The sequence below is a fragment of the Microtus pennsylvanicus genome, chromosome 9, assembly GCF_037038515.1.
Source record: "Microtus pennsylvanicus isolate mMicPen1 chromosome 9, mMicPen1.hap1, whole genome shotgun sequence".
Taxonomy (NCBI): Eukaryota; Metazoa; Chordata; class Mammalia; order Rodentia; family Cricetidae; genus Microtus; species Microtus pennsylvanicus.
In genome coordinates this window covers 65824781-65837657 of record NC_134587.1, presented here as the reverse complement: position 1 = coordinate 65837657, position 12877 = coordinate 65824781, and the positions used below count along the sequence as shown (strand labels likewise).

Here is a 12877-nt window from a genome sequence, read left to right as displayed (position 1 = left end):
TGTCCATCACTGTAAGCAGTGTTTGTGTATTTCTCATATTTCAATAAGCAAACATACACTAGGTTCTGTTTTTTGTTTTAATTTGCATTTGTTTTCGATGTCAACATTTAAATGAATGTTTTAGCCATTTGTATTTCATATTTTGAGAATTTTCTATTTAGCTCCCTGTTCTCATTGAGCTATATGTTTTACTCTGCTCTCCTCCCTTCCTCTCTCCTCCCCTTCAACCCTCTCCCATGGTCCCTATGTTCCCAATTTACTGAGGAGATCTTGTCTTTTTCTACTCCCATGTGGATTAGATCCATGTCTGTCTGTCTTAGGGTTCTCTTTGTTGTCTAGGTTGTCTGGGATTGTGAATTGTAGGCTGCTTTTTTTTTTTTTTGCTTTATGCCTAAAGCTATACATATGACATTTATGTTTTTAGTCTGGGTTACTTCACTCGATACGATGTTTTCTAGATCTATCCATTTTCCTGCAAATTTCAAGATGTCATTTTTTTCTTCTATGTAGTACTCCATTGATACACTAGGATCTTATTATGTAAAATGTTCTTGGCAAAGTAATATATGTTCCCAGTGGAAACTATGGACAATCCACAGGGCTTTGGAGGAGGAAGTGAGGTTGTCCCTGCTCCCACCCCTTCAGGAGCCACTGTGTACACTTTGCCATCATTTTCAGGACTAAAAAAAAAAAATCAACAGAACCCAGACACATGTGAGGTACTTTGGGGGGATCATTTCCTGTGCACGTGTTGTAAGAAGAGACGAGAGCCATCATTGCAGTCCCGACATCACGGTTGCACAGAGCTGCCTGGTCCACTGTTGCTGATTGCGGATGCTTTGTTTCAGGTGTGCTCTGCGGGATGATTGCCATCGCAGACGCCGTTAAACCAGAGGCTGCCCTGGCTATCTACACACTGAAAAGCATGGGCGTGGATGTGGCTCTAATCACAGGGGACAACCGCAAGACAGCCAGAGCCATTGCCACTCAGGTATGACAGTGACCAGACATTCTTTGTCCTTGACAATTATAAACATGCCCACTCATGCAAAATAGATAAGTAAGTAAGTAAAATAAAAAAATGAAAGTAATCTAAGTATCTGATGTAAAAGCGCTCTGAGGCAGAGGCAGGTAGACCTCTGTGAGTTTGAGTCCACCCTGATCTATGGGGCAAGTTTTAGGCAGTCACAGCTACATAGAGACTGTGTCTCCAAACCAAACCAAAATAAACAAACAATAAGAACAAAACCTATCATTTAAGCATCCTATTATGGGAGTGTTTTTTTTTTTTGTTTTGGTTCAACCTACTTATGGACTGAGGCGAATGATTTTAGAGACCCCATGATTTGTTGCCGGATGGCTCCCCATAAGCCACGGCTCTAGTGTGAATGCCTGAACATTGTACTTCCACCCCTACACCTCCTCCTCCAGCCAGCCGGACATATGCAAAGCCATGAGAATGTCATTGCTGCTAAGGCTCTTCGCTTCTGGTCACCTCTCACCTACAGTAGGCATTGATTTCCTTCCTTTCAGGTCGGCATCAACAAAGTCTTTGCTGAGGTGCTGCCTTCTCACAAGGTGGCCAAGGTCCAGGAACTCCAGAACGAAGGGCAGAAAGTAGCCATGGTGGGAGACGGCGTGAACGACTCCCCAGCCTTGGCCCAGGCCGACGTGGGGATTGCTATCGGGACCGGCACAGACGTCGCCATCGAAGCAGCAGACGTGGTTCTTATCAGAGTGAGCTCGGCTGTGTCCAGGTCATAGGAGGGGCTGGGGTTGGCATGAGTTCATTGTTCAAGCGTGCTCCTCTCCTGTAGAATGACTTACTAGACGTGGTGGCCAGTATTCATCTTTCCAAGAGGACTGTCCGGCGGATCCGGGTCAATCTGGTGCTGGCATTGATTTATAACATGGTTGGAATACCTATTGCCGCAGGTAGGTAGGGGCGGCCCTCACCTCTTACATCACCTTTGGTCTTTCTGCTAAGGCCATGATGAACTTTTGAGTCATCCTTCCCTTGGGTTGACTGGCCAGACACGGTATGGATCCTGAGGGGGCCTCACAGCTTCCTTCACTCTGGCCCTCTATAGACCGCTGACTAGAGGCTTGGGCATTCCTTTAAGGGGACCTAATCTCTGAAGCTTTATTAAGACACGTGGACTGAGGAATGAGCATCGTGGAGTGTTTTGAGGTGCCTGCGATGCCAGACACACAGCCTATCTTAAAAATAAATCCTGCCCAGACTGTGGTCCAACTCCCACAACTGACCTGGAAGGAGAAAGTATTTCTGCTTTGAAACTGCCCTTCCTTTCCTCCCATTCCTTACCCAAAAAATGAGGAACCAGGCAAAGGACCATTCCAGACACTTCTGCAAGGCTTCATAGGCTGAAAGGACCCGAAAGTTAATCTTTTTTTTGTTACATTTTGCATGTGTGTTTGCATTGGTGTGTGTGTGCGTGTGTGCGTGTGCATACGTGTGTGTGCGTGTGTGTGCATGTGCATACATGTGTGTGTACGTGTGCGAGTGTGCGTGTGTGCACATGGATATTGATTGAGGTGAGAGGATTCCCTGCCAGAATCAGTTCTCGCATTCCATTTTGTGGTCCTTGGAACAATCTCAGGCCATTGGGCTTGGCAGGAAGTTCCTTCACCCACTAAGCCATCTTGTTAGCCCTGGCCAGAAGTTCTTAAGCACAGCTTTTCTGCCTGTTTCTCTTTTGTGTACAAATGGCTACTGGTGACTTCCATAATAGAAACTATCCAGTCTGCCTCAGCCTCCTGGACCTTGAAGTCAGACAAGGAAGGGTCTTTCTATCTCCAGAGCCCGCTCAGGAACTTCATTTCAGTCCCTTCTTAGACTCCTGCGGGGGGATGTCTGGGACCTGGCTTTCAGCCCTCCCAAGAGACCAGGTTGTTATCTTTGTAGACAGGGATTATGACCATCCATAGTGCTTGTCCCTTGTGGGTCCCAACCCCTGAGCTGGTTCCAAACCCCTAGCTTTGGAAGATGGTCTGACCTCGGAAGCTGGTGGGCGTAGTAATCTCCTCACTTCCCCTAGGAGGGCTCTCAGTGTTCCCTGACACTCAGGTGATGCTTGCCCTTTTTTCTGGCAGGTGTCTTCATGCCCATTGGTATCGTCCTGCAGCCGTGGATGGGCTCAGCGGCCATGGCAGCCTCCTCTGTGTCTGTGGTGCTCTCCTCTCTTCAGCTCAAGTGGTGAGTCTTGGGCCTGGAGCGCCGCTGGAGTCCCGGCAGGTTCCGCTGTATGTGCTCACAGCGGGCGGGGGCACACAGCCTGCTTCCTTGTTCTCATTCCCCATTATTTAGCCGGGAAAACCATAAACGGCCTGAGTGGGTTTCTGCAGTGGCTTCTCAGCACCCTGGACAAGAAACTCACCACTTACCATTGTCATATGCTGGGCCTTTCTCATGCTCAGGAGCTGTTTGTATGAACACATGTCAGCACATGATCCTCGTGTATCACCAGTTCTCCTCCTTAACAGAGATGTTCATGGACTAGGGATACCACTCACTAGCAGGGCACCCGTCTAGCATGTGCACGGCCTGGGTTCAGTCCCTAACACTGCCAGAAAAGTAAGACATTGATTTCCTGATTCATGCATTCATTGAACAAAAGTGCATGACAGCCTACTGTGTGAGGTTGTGACATAAGAAAGTTTCTGGATCAGGTGAACTTGGACCATGGGAATTCAGGGTCTTTTTCCTTCAAGACCCATGACATTTTGTTACGTGTGTTACTGAAAAATGTTGATTTCACCCGTGAGAAAGAGCCTTATGTCCAGAGTGATTCAAGTCCTCTTGGATTCTTGCCTTCCAGCTACAGAAAGCCTGACGTGGAGAGATACGAGGCGCAGGCCCATGGCCGCATGAAGCCTCTGAGTGCATCCCAGGTCAGTGTGCACGTTGGCATGGATGACCGACGGCGGGATTCTCCTAAGGCCACGCCGTGGGACCAGGTCAGCTATGTGAGCCAAGTGTCTCTGTCCTCCTTGACATCAGACAGACTGTCTCGTCATGGTGGCACAGCAGATGACACTGGGGACAAATGGTCCCTGCTTCTGAGTGACAGGGATGAAGAGCAGTGCATCTGAGAGCTCAGGTGGCAGCCCTGGGCAGGCCAAGGTGCTCCTTCTAGGTGAGCCTGCATCTGCTCAATCTGGTTGAGCTGGCAGGGGTAGCCCCAACAAGCAGCAGTGTGTGTGTGTGGGGTGAAGCTCATTTCGAGCCCCGACCATCCTGCTAGCCTTACTGCAGTGTGTGAGAACTTTAACCTGGTGTATCTGCAGACACCGGGTAGGACTGCTCTCTCCAAACCCTGCTTGGATTCTAGTACAGGAGAGAAAGCCAGCACTCCTCAGGGCTCTGCCTCCTGGATTTGTATGACTGGCAGTGAAATGGGGAACCCTCAGTACCAAAAGCCTAGCCAAGTGCCCTGGAGAGCGCCCGTCCACAGCTTTTCCATACTGAGAGCTCTCAGAAAGCTTGGCATTACATAGCGCCCATGGGCCATGCAAGCCGAAGGCTCCCTCAGATGTGCCTGCTGCTTTCTGCCTTGTGTAGCTGGCATCTTGATACCAGGATGTGCTTGCCCTCTGTCTTGGGTTAGATGCTCTGGCTCCTTGCATTTTCTGCCTAAATGTGACTCCCCGATTTACACCCCAACCCAAAAGCTTCCCTGCATCCCTCTTTACTCTGAGGAGAGATTTCTGTACCGCTTAGAGCCAGTTCTGCAGATTTGTACATGCTGCTCCCAAACAGCTGGAGGGAAGCCAGAGTCCATTTTTCCGGGGGTCCAGGTCCTCGTCACCCAGGGCATCCTATATGGCCCTGCCATGACCTGTGGTGCTTAAAGAAGTGTCTCTTGGTGGGCATAAGCATAAGGGAACCTTCCTGTCAGCTAGTGAGGTCCCGTGGAGTTTGTCACAAATGCCTACTGTGTGTGCCTAGAGGGAACTGTTCCATCAGAAGAGAGTGTTCTGAGAGAGCTGTCTGCTGCTGAGGGACATCTAATAGAGGGACATGCACAGCTCCCCAGTAAAATGGCTTTGTCATCAATGACTGATTGTGATCAGGTGGCATCAGAAGGCCCTGTTTAACTGAGCTCCTGTACTACCTGGAACAGATTGGCAGAATCAGATTCCTCTCATTGTGACACACACAAAAAATATTGCCTTTATTGAATGTCACTTATTGCCAGGGGCAGTTCTTGCAGATTTAATTGTCTCTTTCCCTACAAAAGTAGCTCAGTAGCTATTGTCTACATTTTAAAAACAAGGAAACGGATTCAGAGGAGCTCAGTGTCTCCCTAGGAACTCACAGCCAGTGTGCGGTTCGGTTGGCCCTGAAGGTTGCCGCCATCTTAAATATCATTGTGCTTGGTGAGAGTAAACTGGACAAAGGTCCTTGTCTCTGGAGGAGCAAATGTGCCAGGACATGTGTTAGTTGTATCAACTTAGAGCACAGCTGGTCACGAGGTTGCTAACCTTCATTTGGATGGTTAGTTTCAGTTTTGCATATGTGTTTTTGCGGAGTTTTTTCCTCTAAAGTCCCAAGTTCCGGGATTTGTTGTGCTTTTTGTTTTGAACCCCTCCACACCGTCCGCCAGAACTCTTCCCACTATTTCCACCCGTTCAATCTACAGCTTTGTTTCGGAATATTTTTGCTTTGGAATAAGGTAATCATTTTCTAAAGATGCTAATTGTGTTGATTTCTTTTTTACATCTGAGAACAGAAGCATCATGTTCACATGTAGACATGAAAATATTTATGTAATTGTACAAATAAATAACTTTTTAGATGTTCAAAGAGTCTGGAATCTTTTCTGACTGGAGAACCGTTTCTTCAAAGTTTCCCATGCAGCGTGAGGGTAACGTGGCATGCTCTCTTCCGGGAGTCGCCGTGGCTTGCTCTGTCTGCATGGGGACCGGTGAGGACTCCTTTGGAGGACAGAGACAGAGAATAGGACTCCAGCAGTGGAGGCAGGAGGCGGTGGGGACCCAATATTGCCTTGCCCTGGTCAGAACCCCTCTCCTGAAGTCTACTGGCTGCTGCATGAGTGCCATGCACAACTGCGGAGAGACCTTTGCTGAAGTCAGTGCCCCAATGGGTTGACTCGCGGACTTTGGCTCCCTCCTGAAACACATGAAGTGATCAGCGAGGATGTACTTCGGGATCCTTGCTTTGAGAGAGTGGGATAGAAGACAGTGAAAATAACCAAGACCTGGGGGCTTCTGTTGGGGAAGCGAAGTTCTGCTTGGGGTACCCTAATGATATGATTTGTCACCAAACCCGGACACTATGGAGAGTGGAAAGAGTGTCAGCAGAGATATGCTGGTGACATAATCCTTTACGAAAGGTCCAGGCCTTCCTTTCACCATGTTGTGCTGCATCAGGACCACTAACTAGAGGCTGGTCCTTGGGTATCCCGGATGCCCTACACTGCTTGATCTCTAGCGCACCCTAGAGGACTTCTCAGTCTAGGCATGGGGCTTCCCTGTGCCGTCCTGAAAGAATGTTGTTGCTGGTTGTAGGGAGGATTTAGCAAGCCCTCTCCCCAAGGCTTCCTCAGGCATCAGACTGAATTCCAGTATCTTCCCATTCTTGGTATTCCTGATAAAGTGAAAACTCTTGATGGATTACCTTTATAATAAATTAAGGATAATTTCAATTTTAATGGCATCTGAAAACGGGCATGTCATAAAATAGATCTCTAAACTGTGTTCTAATTCAGTATGGAACTGGGACTAATAAAGGTGACTTTCACTTTAAGGAAATTCAGGACAGACTAAATTCAACCAATCATATTATTTAAGTAGAAAAAGATTACTTGACTAAAAGATTTGGGGAGATTGGGGACTTTACGGGGGCTAGCATGGTAGATCATTTACCCGCAGGGTCCTCGGTTCAATCTCCGGTACAATTAAAATGAAAAAGGATTTCCAAAAACAAATTCACTACTGTAGTTAAAGTTTCTGCGTTCTAAAAGGTCTATTTGCATGCAACCGGAATTCTACTTTTCCCTGGAGGGCATAGCAGGGTAATACAGGGAGCGGCCTGCTGGTTCTCTTTCCCTGCGCAGGTGTGTGTGCTAACTGGTGTGGGACTGATGGAGTAAGAGCTGCTCTGCTTCATTTTCACACTGGGCTGGAGCCCACTGTCTGGGCTCATTCCGTGGCGAGATGTCTGCCGTCTGCCCTTGTCCTTTGTGTGAAGACAATGGAGACAACTGAGATTACAGGATAGAACGTGAGACGGTTAAGTAACCCTGAGAAATCTCAGGGTCGCCTTTCTTCCATTCAAAAAGATGAATAAACAAATGTGAAAGCAAAGATAGGATTGATGGAAATGAAAATTTTTTCTCTGAAGTAGAAATGGCTATTATATTTTCTCAGCATAAATAAAATGGGCCAAGAGGGTGTAACCTGGGTAGAGCTCTTGTCTAATGTGTATGAGACCCCGGTTTGAGCCCAGTGCCAGCCAAGCCCTCTAACTCTGCAATTATTGTGAATGTAGAAATAGAGAAAGTTGGTGGGGAAAGCCACCCCATAGCCCACCCTGCTGTGAGGGGGAAAAGCTCAGGAGCAGGATTTTGTAGAGGGATGTCCTTTGTAGGTGCCTCAGGATACAGAAATGGTGGTTTGCTTTCTGTGGTCCAGCCTTGACCTACTATAACCCCTGAACACATGCAGTGACTGGGAGGGACTGGCTGTGACATGCTACGGGTCCCTTCTTTTTTTTTTTTTTTTGTGCCTCTGGTCCTCATGATGCTCATAAAAACGATGTGCACACATTCCATTTTCACTGACAGAGCCAAGTGTCTGCATTGTTGAACTAGCCGCCTGGGAGATAGCTGGGTTCACCGACCCCATCACTCTGGCCTCAGAGCTTACAATCCATTATCTCCAGGTGGAAAGCTCTCTCCTGCAAAGGCAGTGGTGGGCCTTCCTATTTGTAATGGTGTCTGTCCCTTGGCAAGACGGTGCAATTGAGACTCACTGGATGTCTCTCTGACCAAACAACATCCCAGTCCAAAGCCAGAACTCAAGTTCTTTTCATTCTTATTTTAAAGCAGCTGGAAATTGATTGATAATGATAATGATGGTGATGAAGAAGGAAAAAGAAAGGACCAGAAGAAGGAGGAAGGAGAAGAGAAAAGGAGGAGGAAGAGGAAGATGAAGGGAGGAGGAAAAAGATGAAGGAAAAAGGAAGAGGGAGGAGGAAGAGGAAGAAGGAAGAGAAGGAGAAGAAGAAAAAAGGAGGAAGAGAAACTGTCAGAGAAGAGGAAGACTATGAAGCTCGAGTTCTGCCCTGGCACCCAAGTGCCTCTAAGCTTCAACGTATTTAACATGTTTCTGACATCTGGGGTTCCCAGCTTCCCTGTATCTGTCGACTTTGAGTACATGTTAGGATGATGCCATGGTCACCATAGCTGCATCTGAGTTTTGTATTGTGCAGGGTGATAAATATGGGTCTACTTGCATTCCTCTGTGTACAACCTTCTAGTTGGAACAGCACTATTTGTTGAAGATGCTGGGGTTCCCCCTCCCCTGTGTACTTCTGGCTTCTTTGTCAAAAATCAAGTGTCCATAGGTGAGAGGACTTATGTCTGGGTCCTCAATTCTATCCCATTGATCGACCTCTCTGCTTTAAGCCTATACTACGCTCTTTTTATTATTATAGTGTTGTAGCACAACTTCAGATCAGCGGTGTTCTTTTATTATTAAGGTTGTTTCAGCTATCCAGGATATATTTTGGGTTTTCATTATGAAGTTGGGAACTGGTTTTTTTTTCTATTTTTGTGAAGAATTGTTTTGGAATTTTGGTGATTGTGTCAAATCTGTAGATTGCTTTTGGTAGAATAATCATTTTCACTATATTAATTCTACTGATTATTGAGCATCTTGCCATCCTCTGGTGTCTTCTTTCATTTCTTCTTCAGTATCTTAAAAGTTTCATTATGAAAATCTTTCCCTTGGTTGTTTACAGTATCACAAGATACTTTTTCCTGGGGGTGGGAGAGTATTGTGAAAGGCATTATTCCCCGATTTCTTTCTCAGTCTCTTTTGTACATAGGAAGGCTACTGGGTTTTGTGTGTTAGTTTTGTATTCTGCTACTTTATTGGAGGTGTTTATCAGAACTTTCTAGGTGGAGTTTTTAGGGATTTATGTATTATACATAAGTATACAAATATATAAAAATATACCATCTGCAGATTAAAAAAGATACTTTGACTTCTTCCTTTCCTATTTGTAGCCTCTTGATCTCCTTCAATTGTCTCAGTTAAGACTTCAAGTACTGCATTGAATAGGTATGGAAAGAGTGGACAACCTTGTCTTGTTCCTGATTTTAAAAATTTTTTTTATTATGTATACAATATTCTGTGTGTGTGTGTGTGTCTGCAGACCAGAAGAGGGCAGCTGACCTCATTACAAATGGTTGTGAGTCACCATGTCATTGCCGGGAATTGAACTCATGACCTTTGGAAGAGCAGGCAATGCTCTTAACCACTGAGCCACCTCTCCAGCCCTTGTTCCTGATTTTAGTGAAATTGCTTTGAGTTTTTTGTTGTTGTTGTTTAGTGGGTAGGCTTTTTGTATAGTGCCCTTATTATGTTGAGATATGTCCTTGTATCCCTAGTCTCTCCAGGACTTTTATCATGAAGTGATGTTGGATTTTGTCAAAGGCCTTTCTGTATCTTATGAGATTTACAAGAGGGATCATGTCTATCAATTTGCCTTTGTGGAACCATTTCTGCATCTTTGGGATGAAACATACTTGATCATGGTAGATGGTCGTTCATGTGTTGTTGGATTTAGTTTGCTATTATTCTATCGAGAACTTTTGCTTCTATGTTCATAAAGGTCTGTAATTTCATTGTTGTGTCTTTGTGTGGTTTGCATATCATGGTAAAATTGTAAAAAAATTCGGCAATGTTCTTTCAGTTTTGTGGAATAATTTCAGGAGTATTGGCATAATTCTTCTTTGGAGATCCTATAGAATTCTGTGCTGAATCCATTTGGCCCTGGGTATTTTTTTTTCTGGTTGGGAGGCTCTTAATGACTGCTTGTGCTTCATTAGAGGTTATAGGTCGGCTCAAATTGCTTACCTGATCTTGATTTAAGTTTGGTAGGTCATATATATCAAGAGAATTGTCCATTTCTTTTGAGTTTTCCAGTTGGGTGGAGTACAAAGGATGCCCTTATGATTCTCTTGATTTCATTGGTGTCTGTTGTGATATCCACCTTTTCGCCTTTAATTTTATTAATTTCAATCTTTTTTGTCTTTTGGTTAAGTTGGCTAAGGGTTTATCAATCTTACTGATTTTTTTTCAACCAGCTATGTTTCATTGAATCTATGTATTTTGTTGTTTCTAATTTATTGATTTCAATCCTGAGTTTATTTCTTGCCATCTACTCCTTTTGGATATTAATTCTTCTTGTTGTTCTAGAGCTTTTAGGTCTACCATTATGTTACTAATATGAGAGCTCTTCAGTTTTTTATGTAAGCATTTAGTGCTATGAACTTGCCTCTCAGTACTGTCTCTATTGTGTATAGCTTTGGGAATGTTGTATTTTTGTTTTCACTCAGTTTTAAGAAGTTTTTAAGTTCCTTCTTAATTTTTGTGTTACCCTCTTTTTCATTCAGTAATGAGTTGTTCAGTTTCCATGAGTTTGTGTATTTTTGTTGTTTCTATTATTGTTGATATCCAGCTTTATTCTATGGTAGTAAGATGGGATTCATGGTGTTGTTTCAATTTTTTAAAATTATGTATACATAGTCTTTTACCTGCATGTCTGCCTGCAGGCCAGAAGAGGGCGCCAGGTCTCATTACAGATGGTTGTGAGCCACCATGTAGTTGCTGGGAATTGAACTCAGGACCTCTGGAAGAACAGCTAGTGCTCTTTTTTTTTATTATTATAAAAAGTTTTTAATTTAATTAATTTTTTTATTTTGCATACCTGCCACACTTTCCCCTCCCTTCTTTCCTTCCATGCTTCCCCTCCCCGCCCCACCTCCCATCTACCCCTCCCCATCCACTCCTCTTTCGTCCCTATTCAGAAAGGGGCAGGCCTCCCATGGGTGTGTCCAAAGCATGGCACATCAAGTTGAGGCAGGACCAAGCTCCTTCCTCTGCATCAAGGCTGGGCGAGGCATCTCTGCATGGTGAATAGGTTCCAAAAAGCCAGCTCTCATGTCGGGGACAGGTTCTGATCTCACTGCTAGGAGCCCCACAAACAGACCAAGCTACACAACTGTCACACACATGCAGAGGGCCTAGGCTGGTTCCATGCAGGCTCCCTTACTGTTGTTGGTAGATGTTGTTGGTCCAGCATCCATGAGCTCCCCACAAGCTCAGGGTAGCTGTCTCTGCAGGTTCCCCTGTCAGGACCATGACCTTCCTGATCTCACAATCCCTCTCCCTTTCTTTAAGAGGACTCTCAGAGCTCAGCCCAGTGCTTGACTATGGGATTAGCTTCCATCAGTTACTGAATAAAGGTTATCTAATGACAATTAGGGTAGTCACCAATTTGGTTACAGTAGATGGCCAGTTCAGGTACCCTCTCCACTATTGCCAGGAGTCTTAGTTGAGGCCATCCTTGTGGATTCTTGGGAGTTCCTAACCCTGAAATACCCCTCCCCATCACGCTCTTTACTCTCCCCCTCCGTCCCGCCCCCAACCTGCCTCCTGTGCCCAGGTCTCTCAGCCCCATCCCTCATTTCCCATCCCCCATCTCTGCCCTGTCCCCCCATCCTCCCACCCCATTTTACCTGGGGGTCTCTTCTATTTCCCCTTCCCAGGGAAATCCATGCATCCCTCTTTGTACCCTCATGTCTTATTCTCTGGGGCTGAGGGTGCAGGTTGGCTATCCTATACTTTACTCCTAATATCCACTTATGAGTACATACCATGTTTGTCTTTCTGGGTCAGGATTACCTCAGTCAGAATTGTTGCCTGCGAATTTTGTGAATTCATTGGTTTTACCACTGAGTAGTACTCCATTATGTAAATGTACCACGTTTTCTTTATCCATTCTTCAGTTGAGGGGCATCTAGGTTGTTTCCAGGTTCTGGCTATTACGAATAATGCTGCTGTGAACATAGTTGAACAATGCTAGGGGGATTGCAATTCCACATCTTAAGATACATTACAGAGCCATAACAAACAACAATAACAGCAACATGTTACTGGCACAAAAACAGACATGTAGGCCAGTGGGACAAAATCAGAGACTTAGACATGAATACACGTAACTTTAGTCACTTGACATTTGACAAAGATACCAAATACAAAAGCTGGAGAAGAGCGAGCATCTTTAACAAATGGTAGAGAAAGCCGGATGTCCACATACAGAAAAATGAAATTCGACCTGTATCTCTCATCATGTACAAACAGAACTGCAAATTTATCAAAGACTTCAATATGAAACCTGGAACATGAAACTTCTAGAAAACATAGGCAGTGCTCTCCATCATGTAGATGTAGGAAAGGACTTCCTGAATAGAACTCTGTTTCCTCAATAGTTAAGGTTAACAACGGACAAGTGGAACATCATAAAACTTTAACACAGCTAAAGAAACAGCTGGATGAAGAGGAAGCCCACAGAGTGGGAAAGAATTGTTGCAAGCTATACATCTAACAGAGGAATAATATTCAGAATATATAAAGAACTCAGAAACAAAGAATCAAAAAAATTTAAAAAAGGAGCCATTCCAAAAATGGTCCTGGAACCTGAACAGAGAGTTCTCAACAGAAGAAGAAAATGGTTGAGAAATACTCAAAAGTGTTCGTTGTCCCTAACAATTAAGGAAATGCAATTCAAAACAACTTGGAGATTCTTTCTTACCCTAGTAAG

General features: G+C 44.9%; 1 protein-coding gene across 2 annotated transcripts in view; it reads left to right on the top strand.

Annotated features, from left to right (window-relative positions):
* Positions 1-5825, top strand: part of Atp7b (ATPase copper transporting beta) — a 67641-nt gene extending 61816 nt beyond the window's left edge. For both annotated transcript variants that reach the window (XM_075986293.1, XM_075986291.1), the window contains exons 17-21: positions 849-991; positions 1534-1737; positions 1818-1935; positions 3115-3217; positions 3840-5825. In XM_075986293.1, the coding sequence (XP_075842408.1) occupies positions 849-991; positions 1534-1737; positions 1818-1935; positions 3115-3217; positions 3840-4113 (842 nt within the window). In that variant the 3' untranslated portion in view covers positions 4114-5825. The remainder of the gene's footprint in view (positions 1-848; positions 992-1533; positions 1738-1817; positions 1936-3114; positions 3218-3839) is intronic.
* Positions 5826-12877: the final 7052 nt, after the last annotated feature.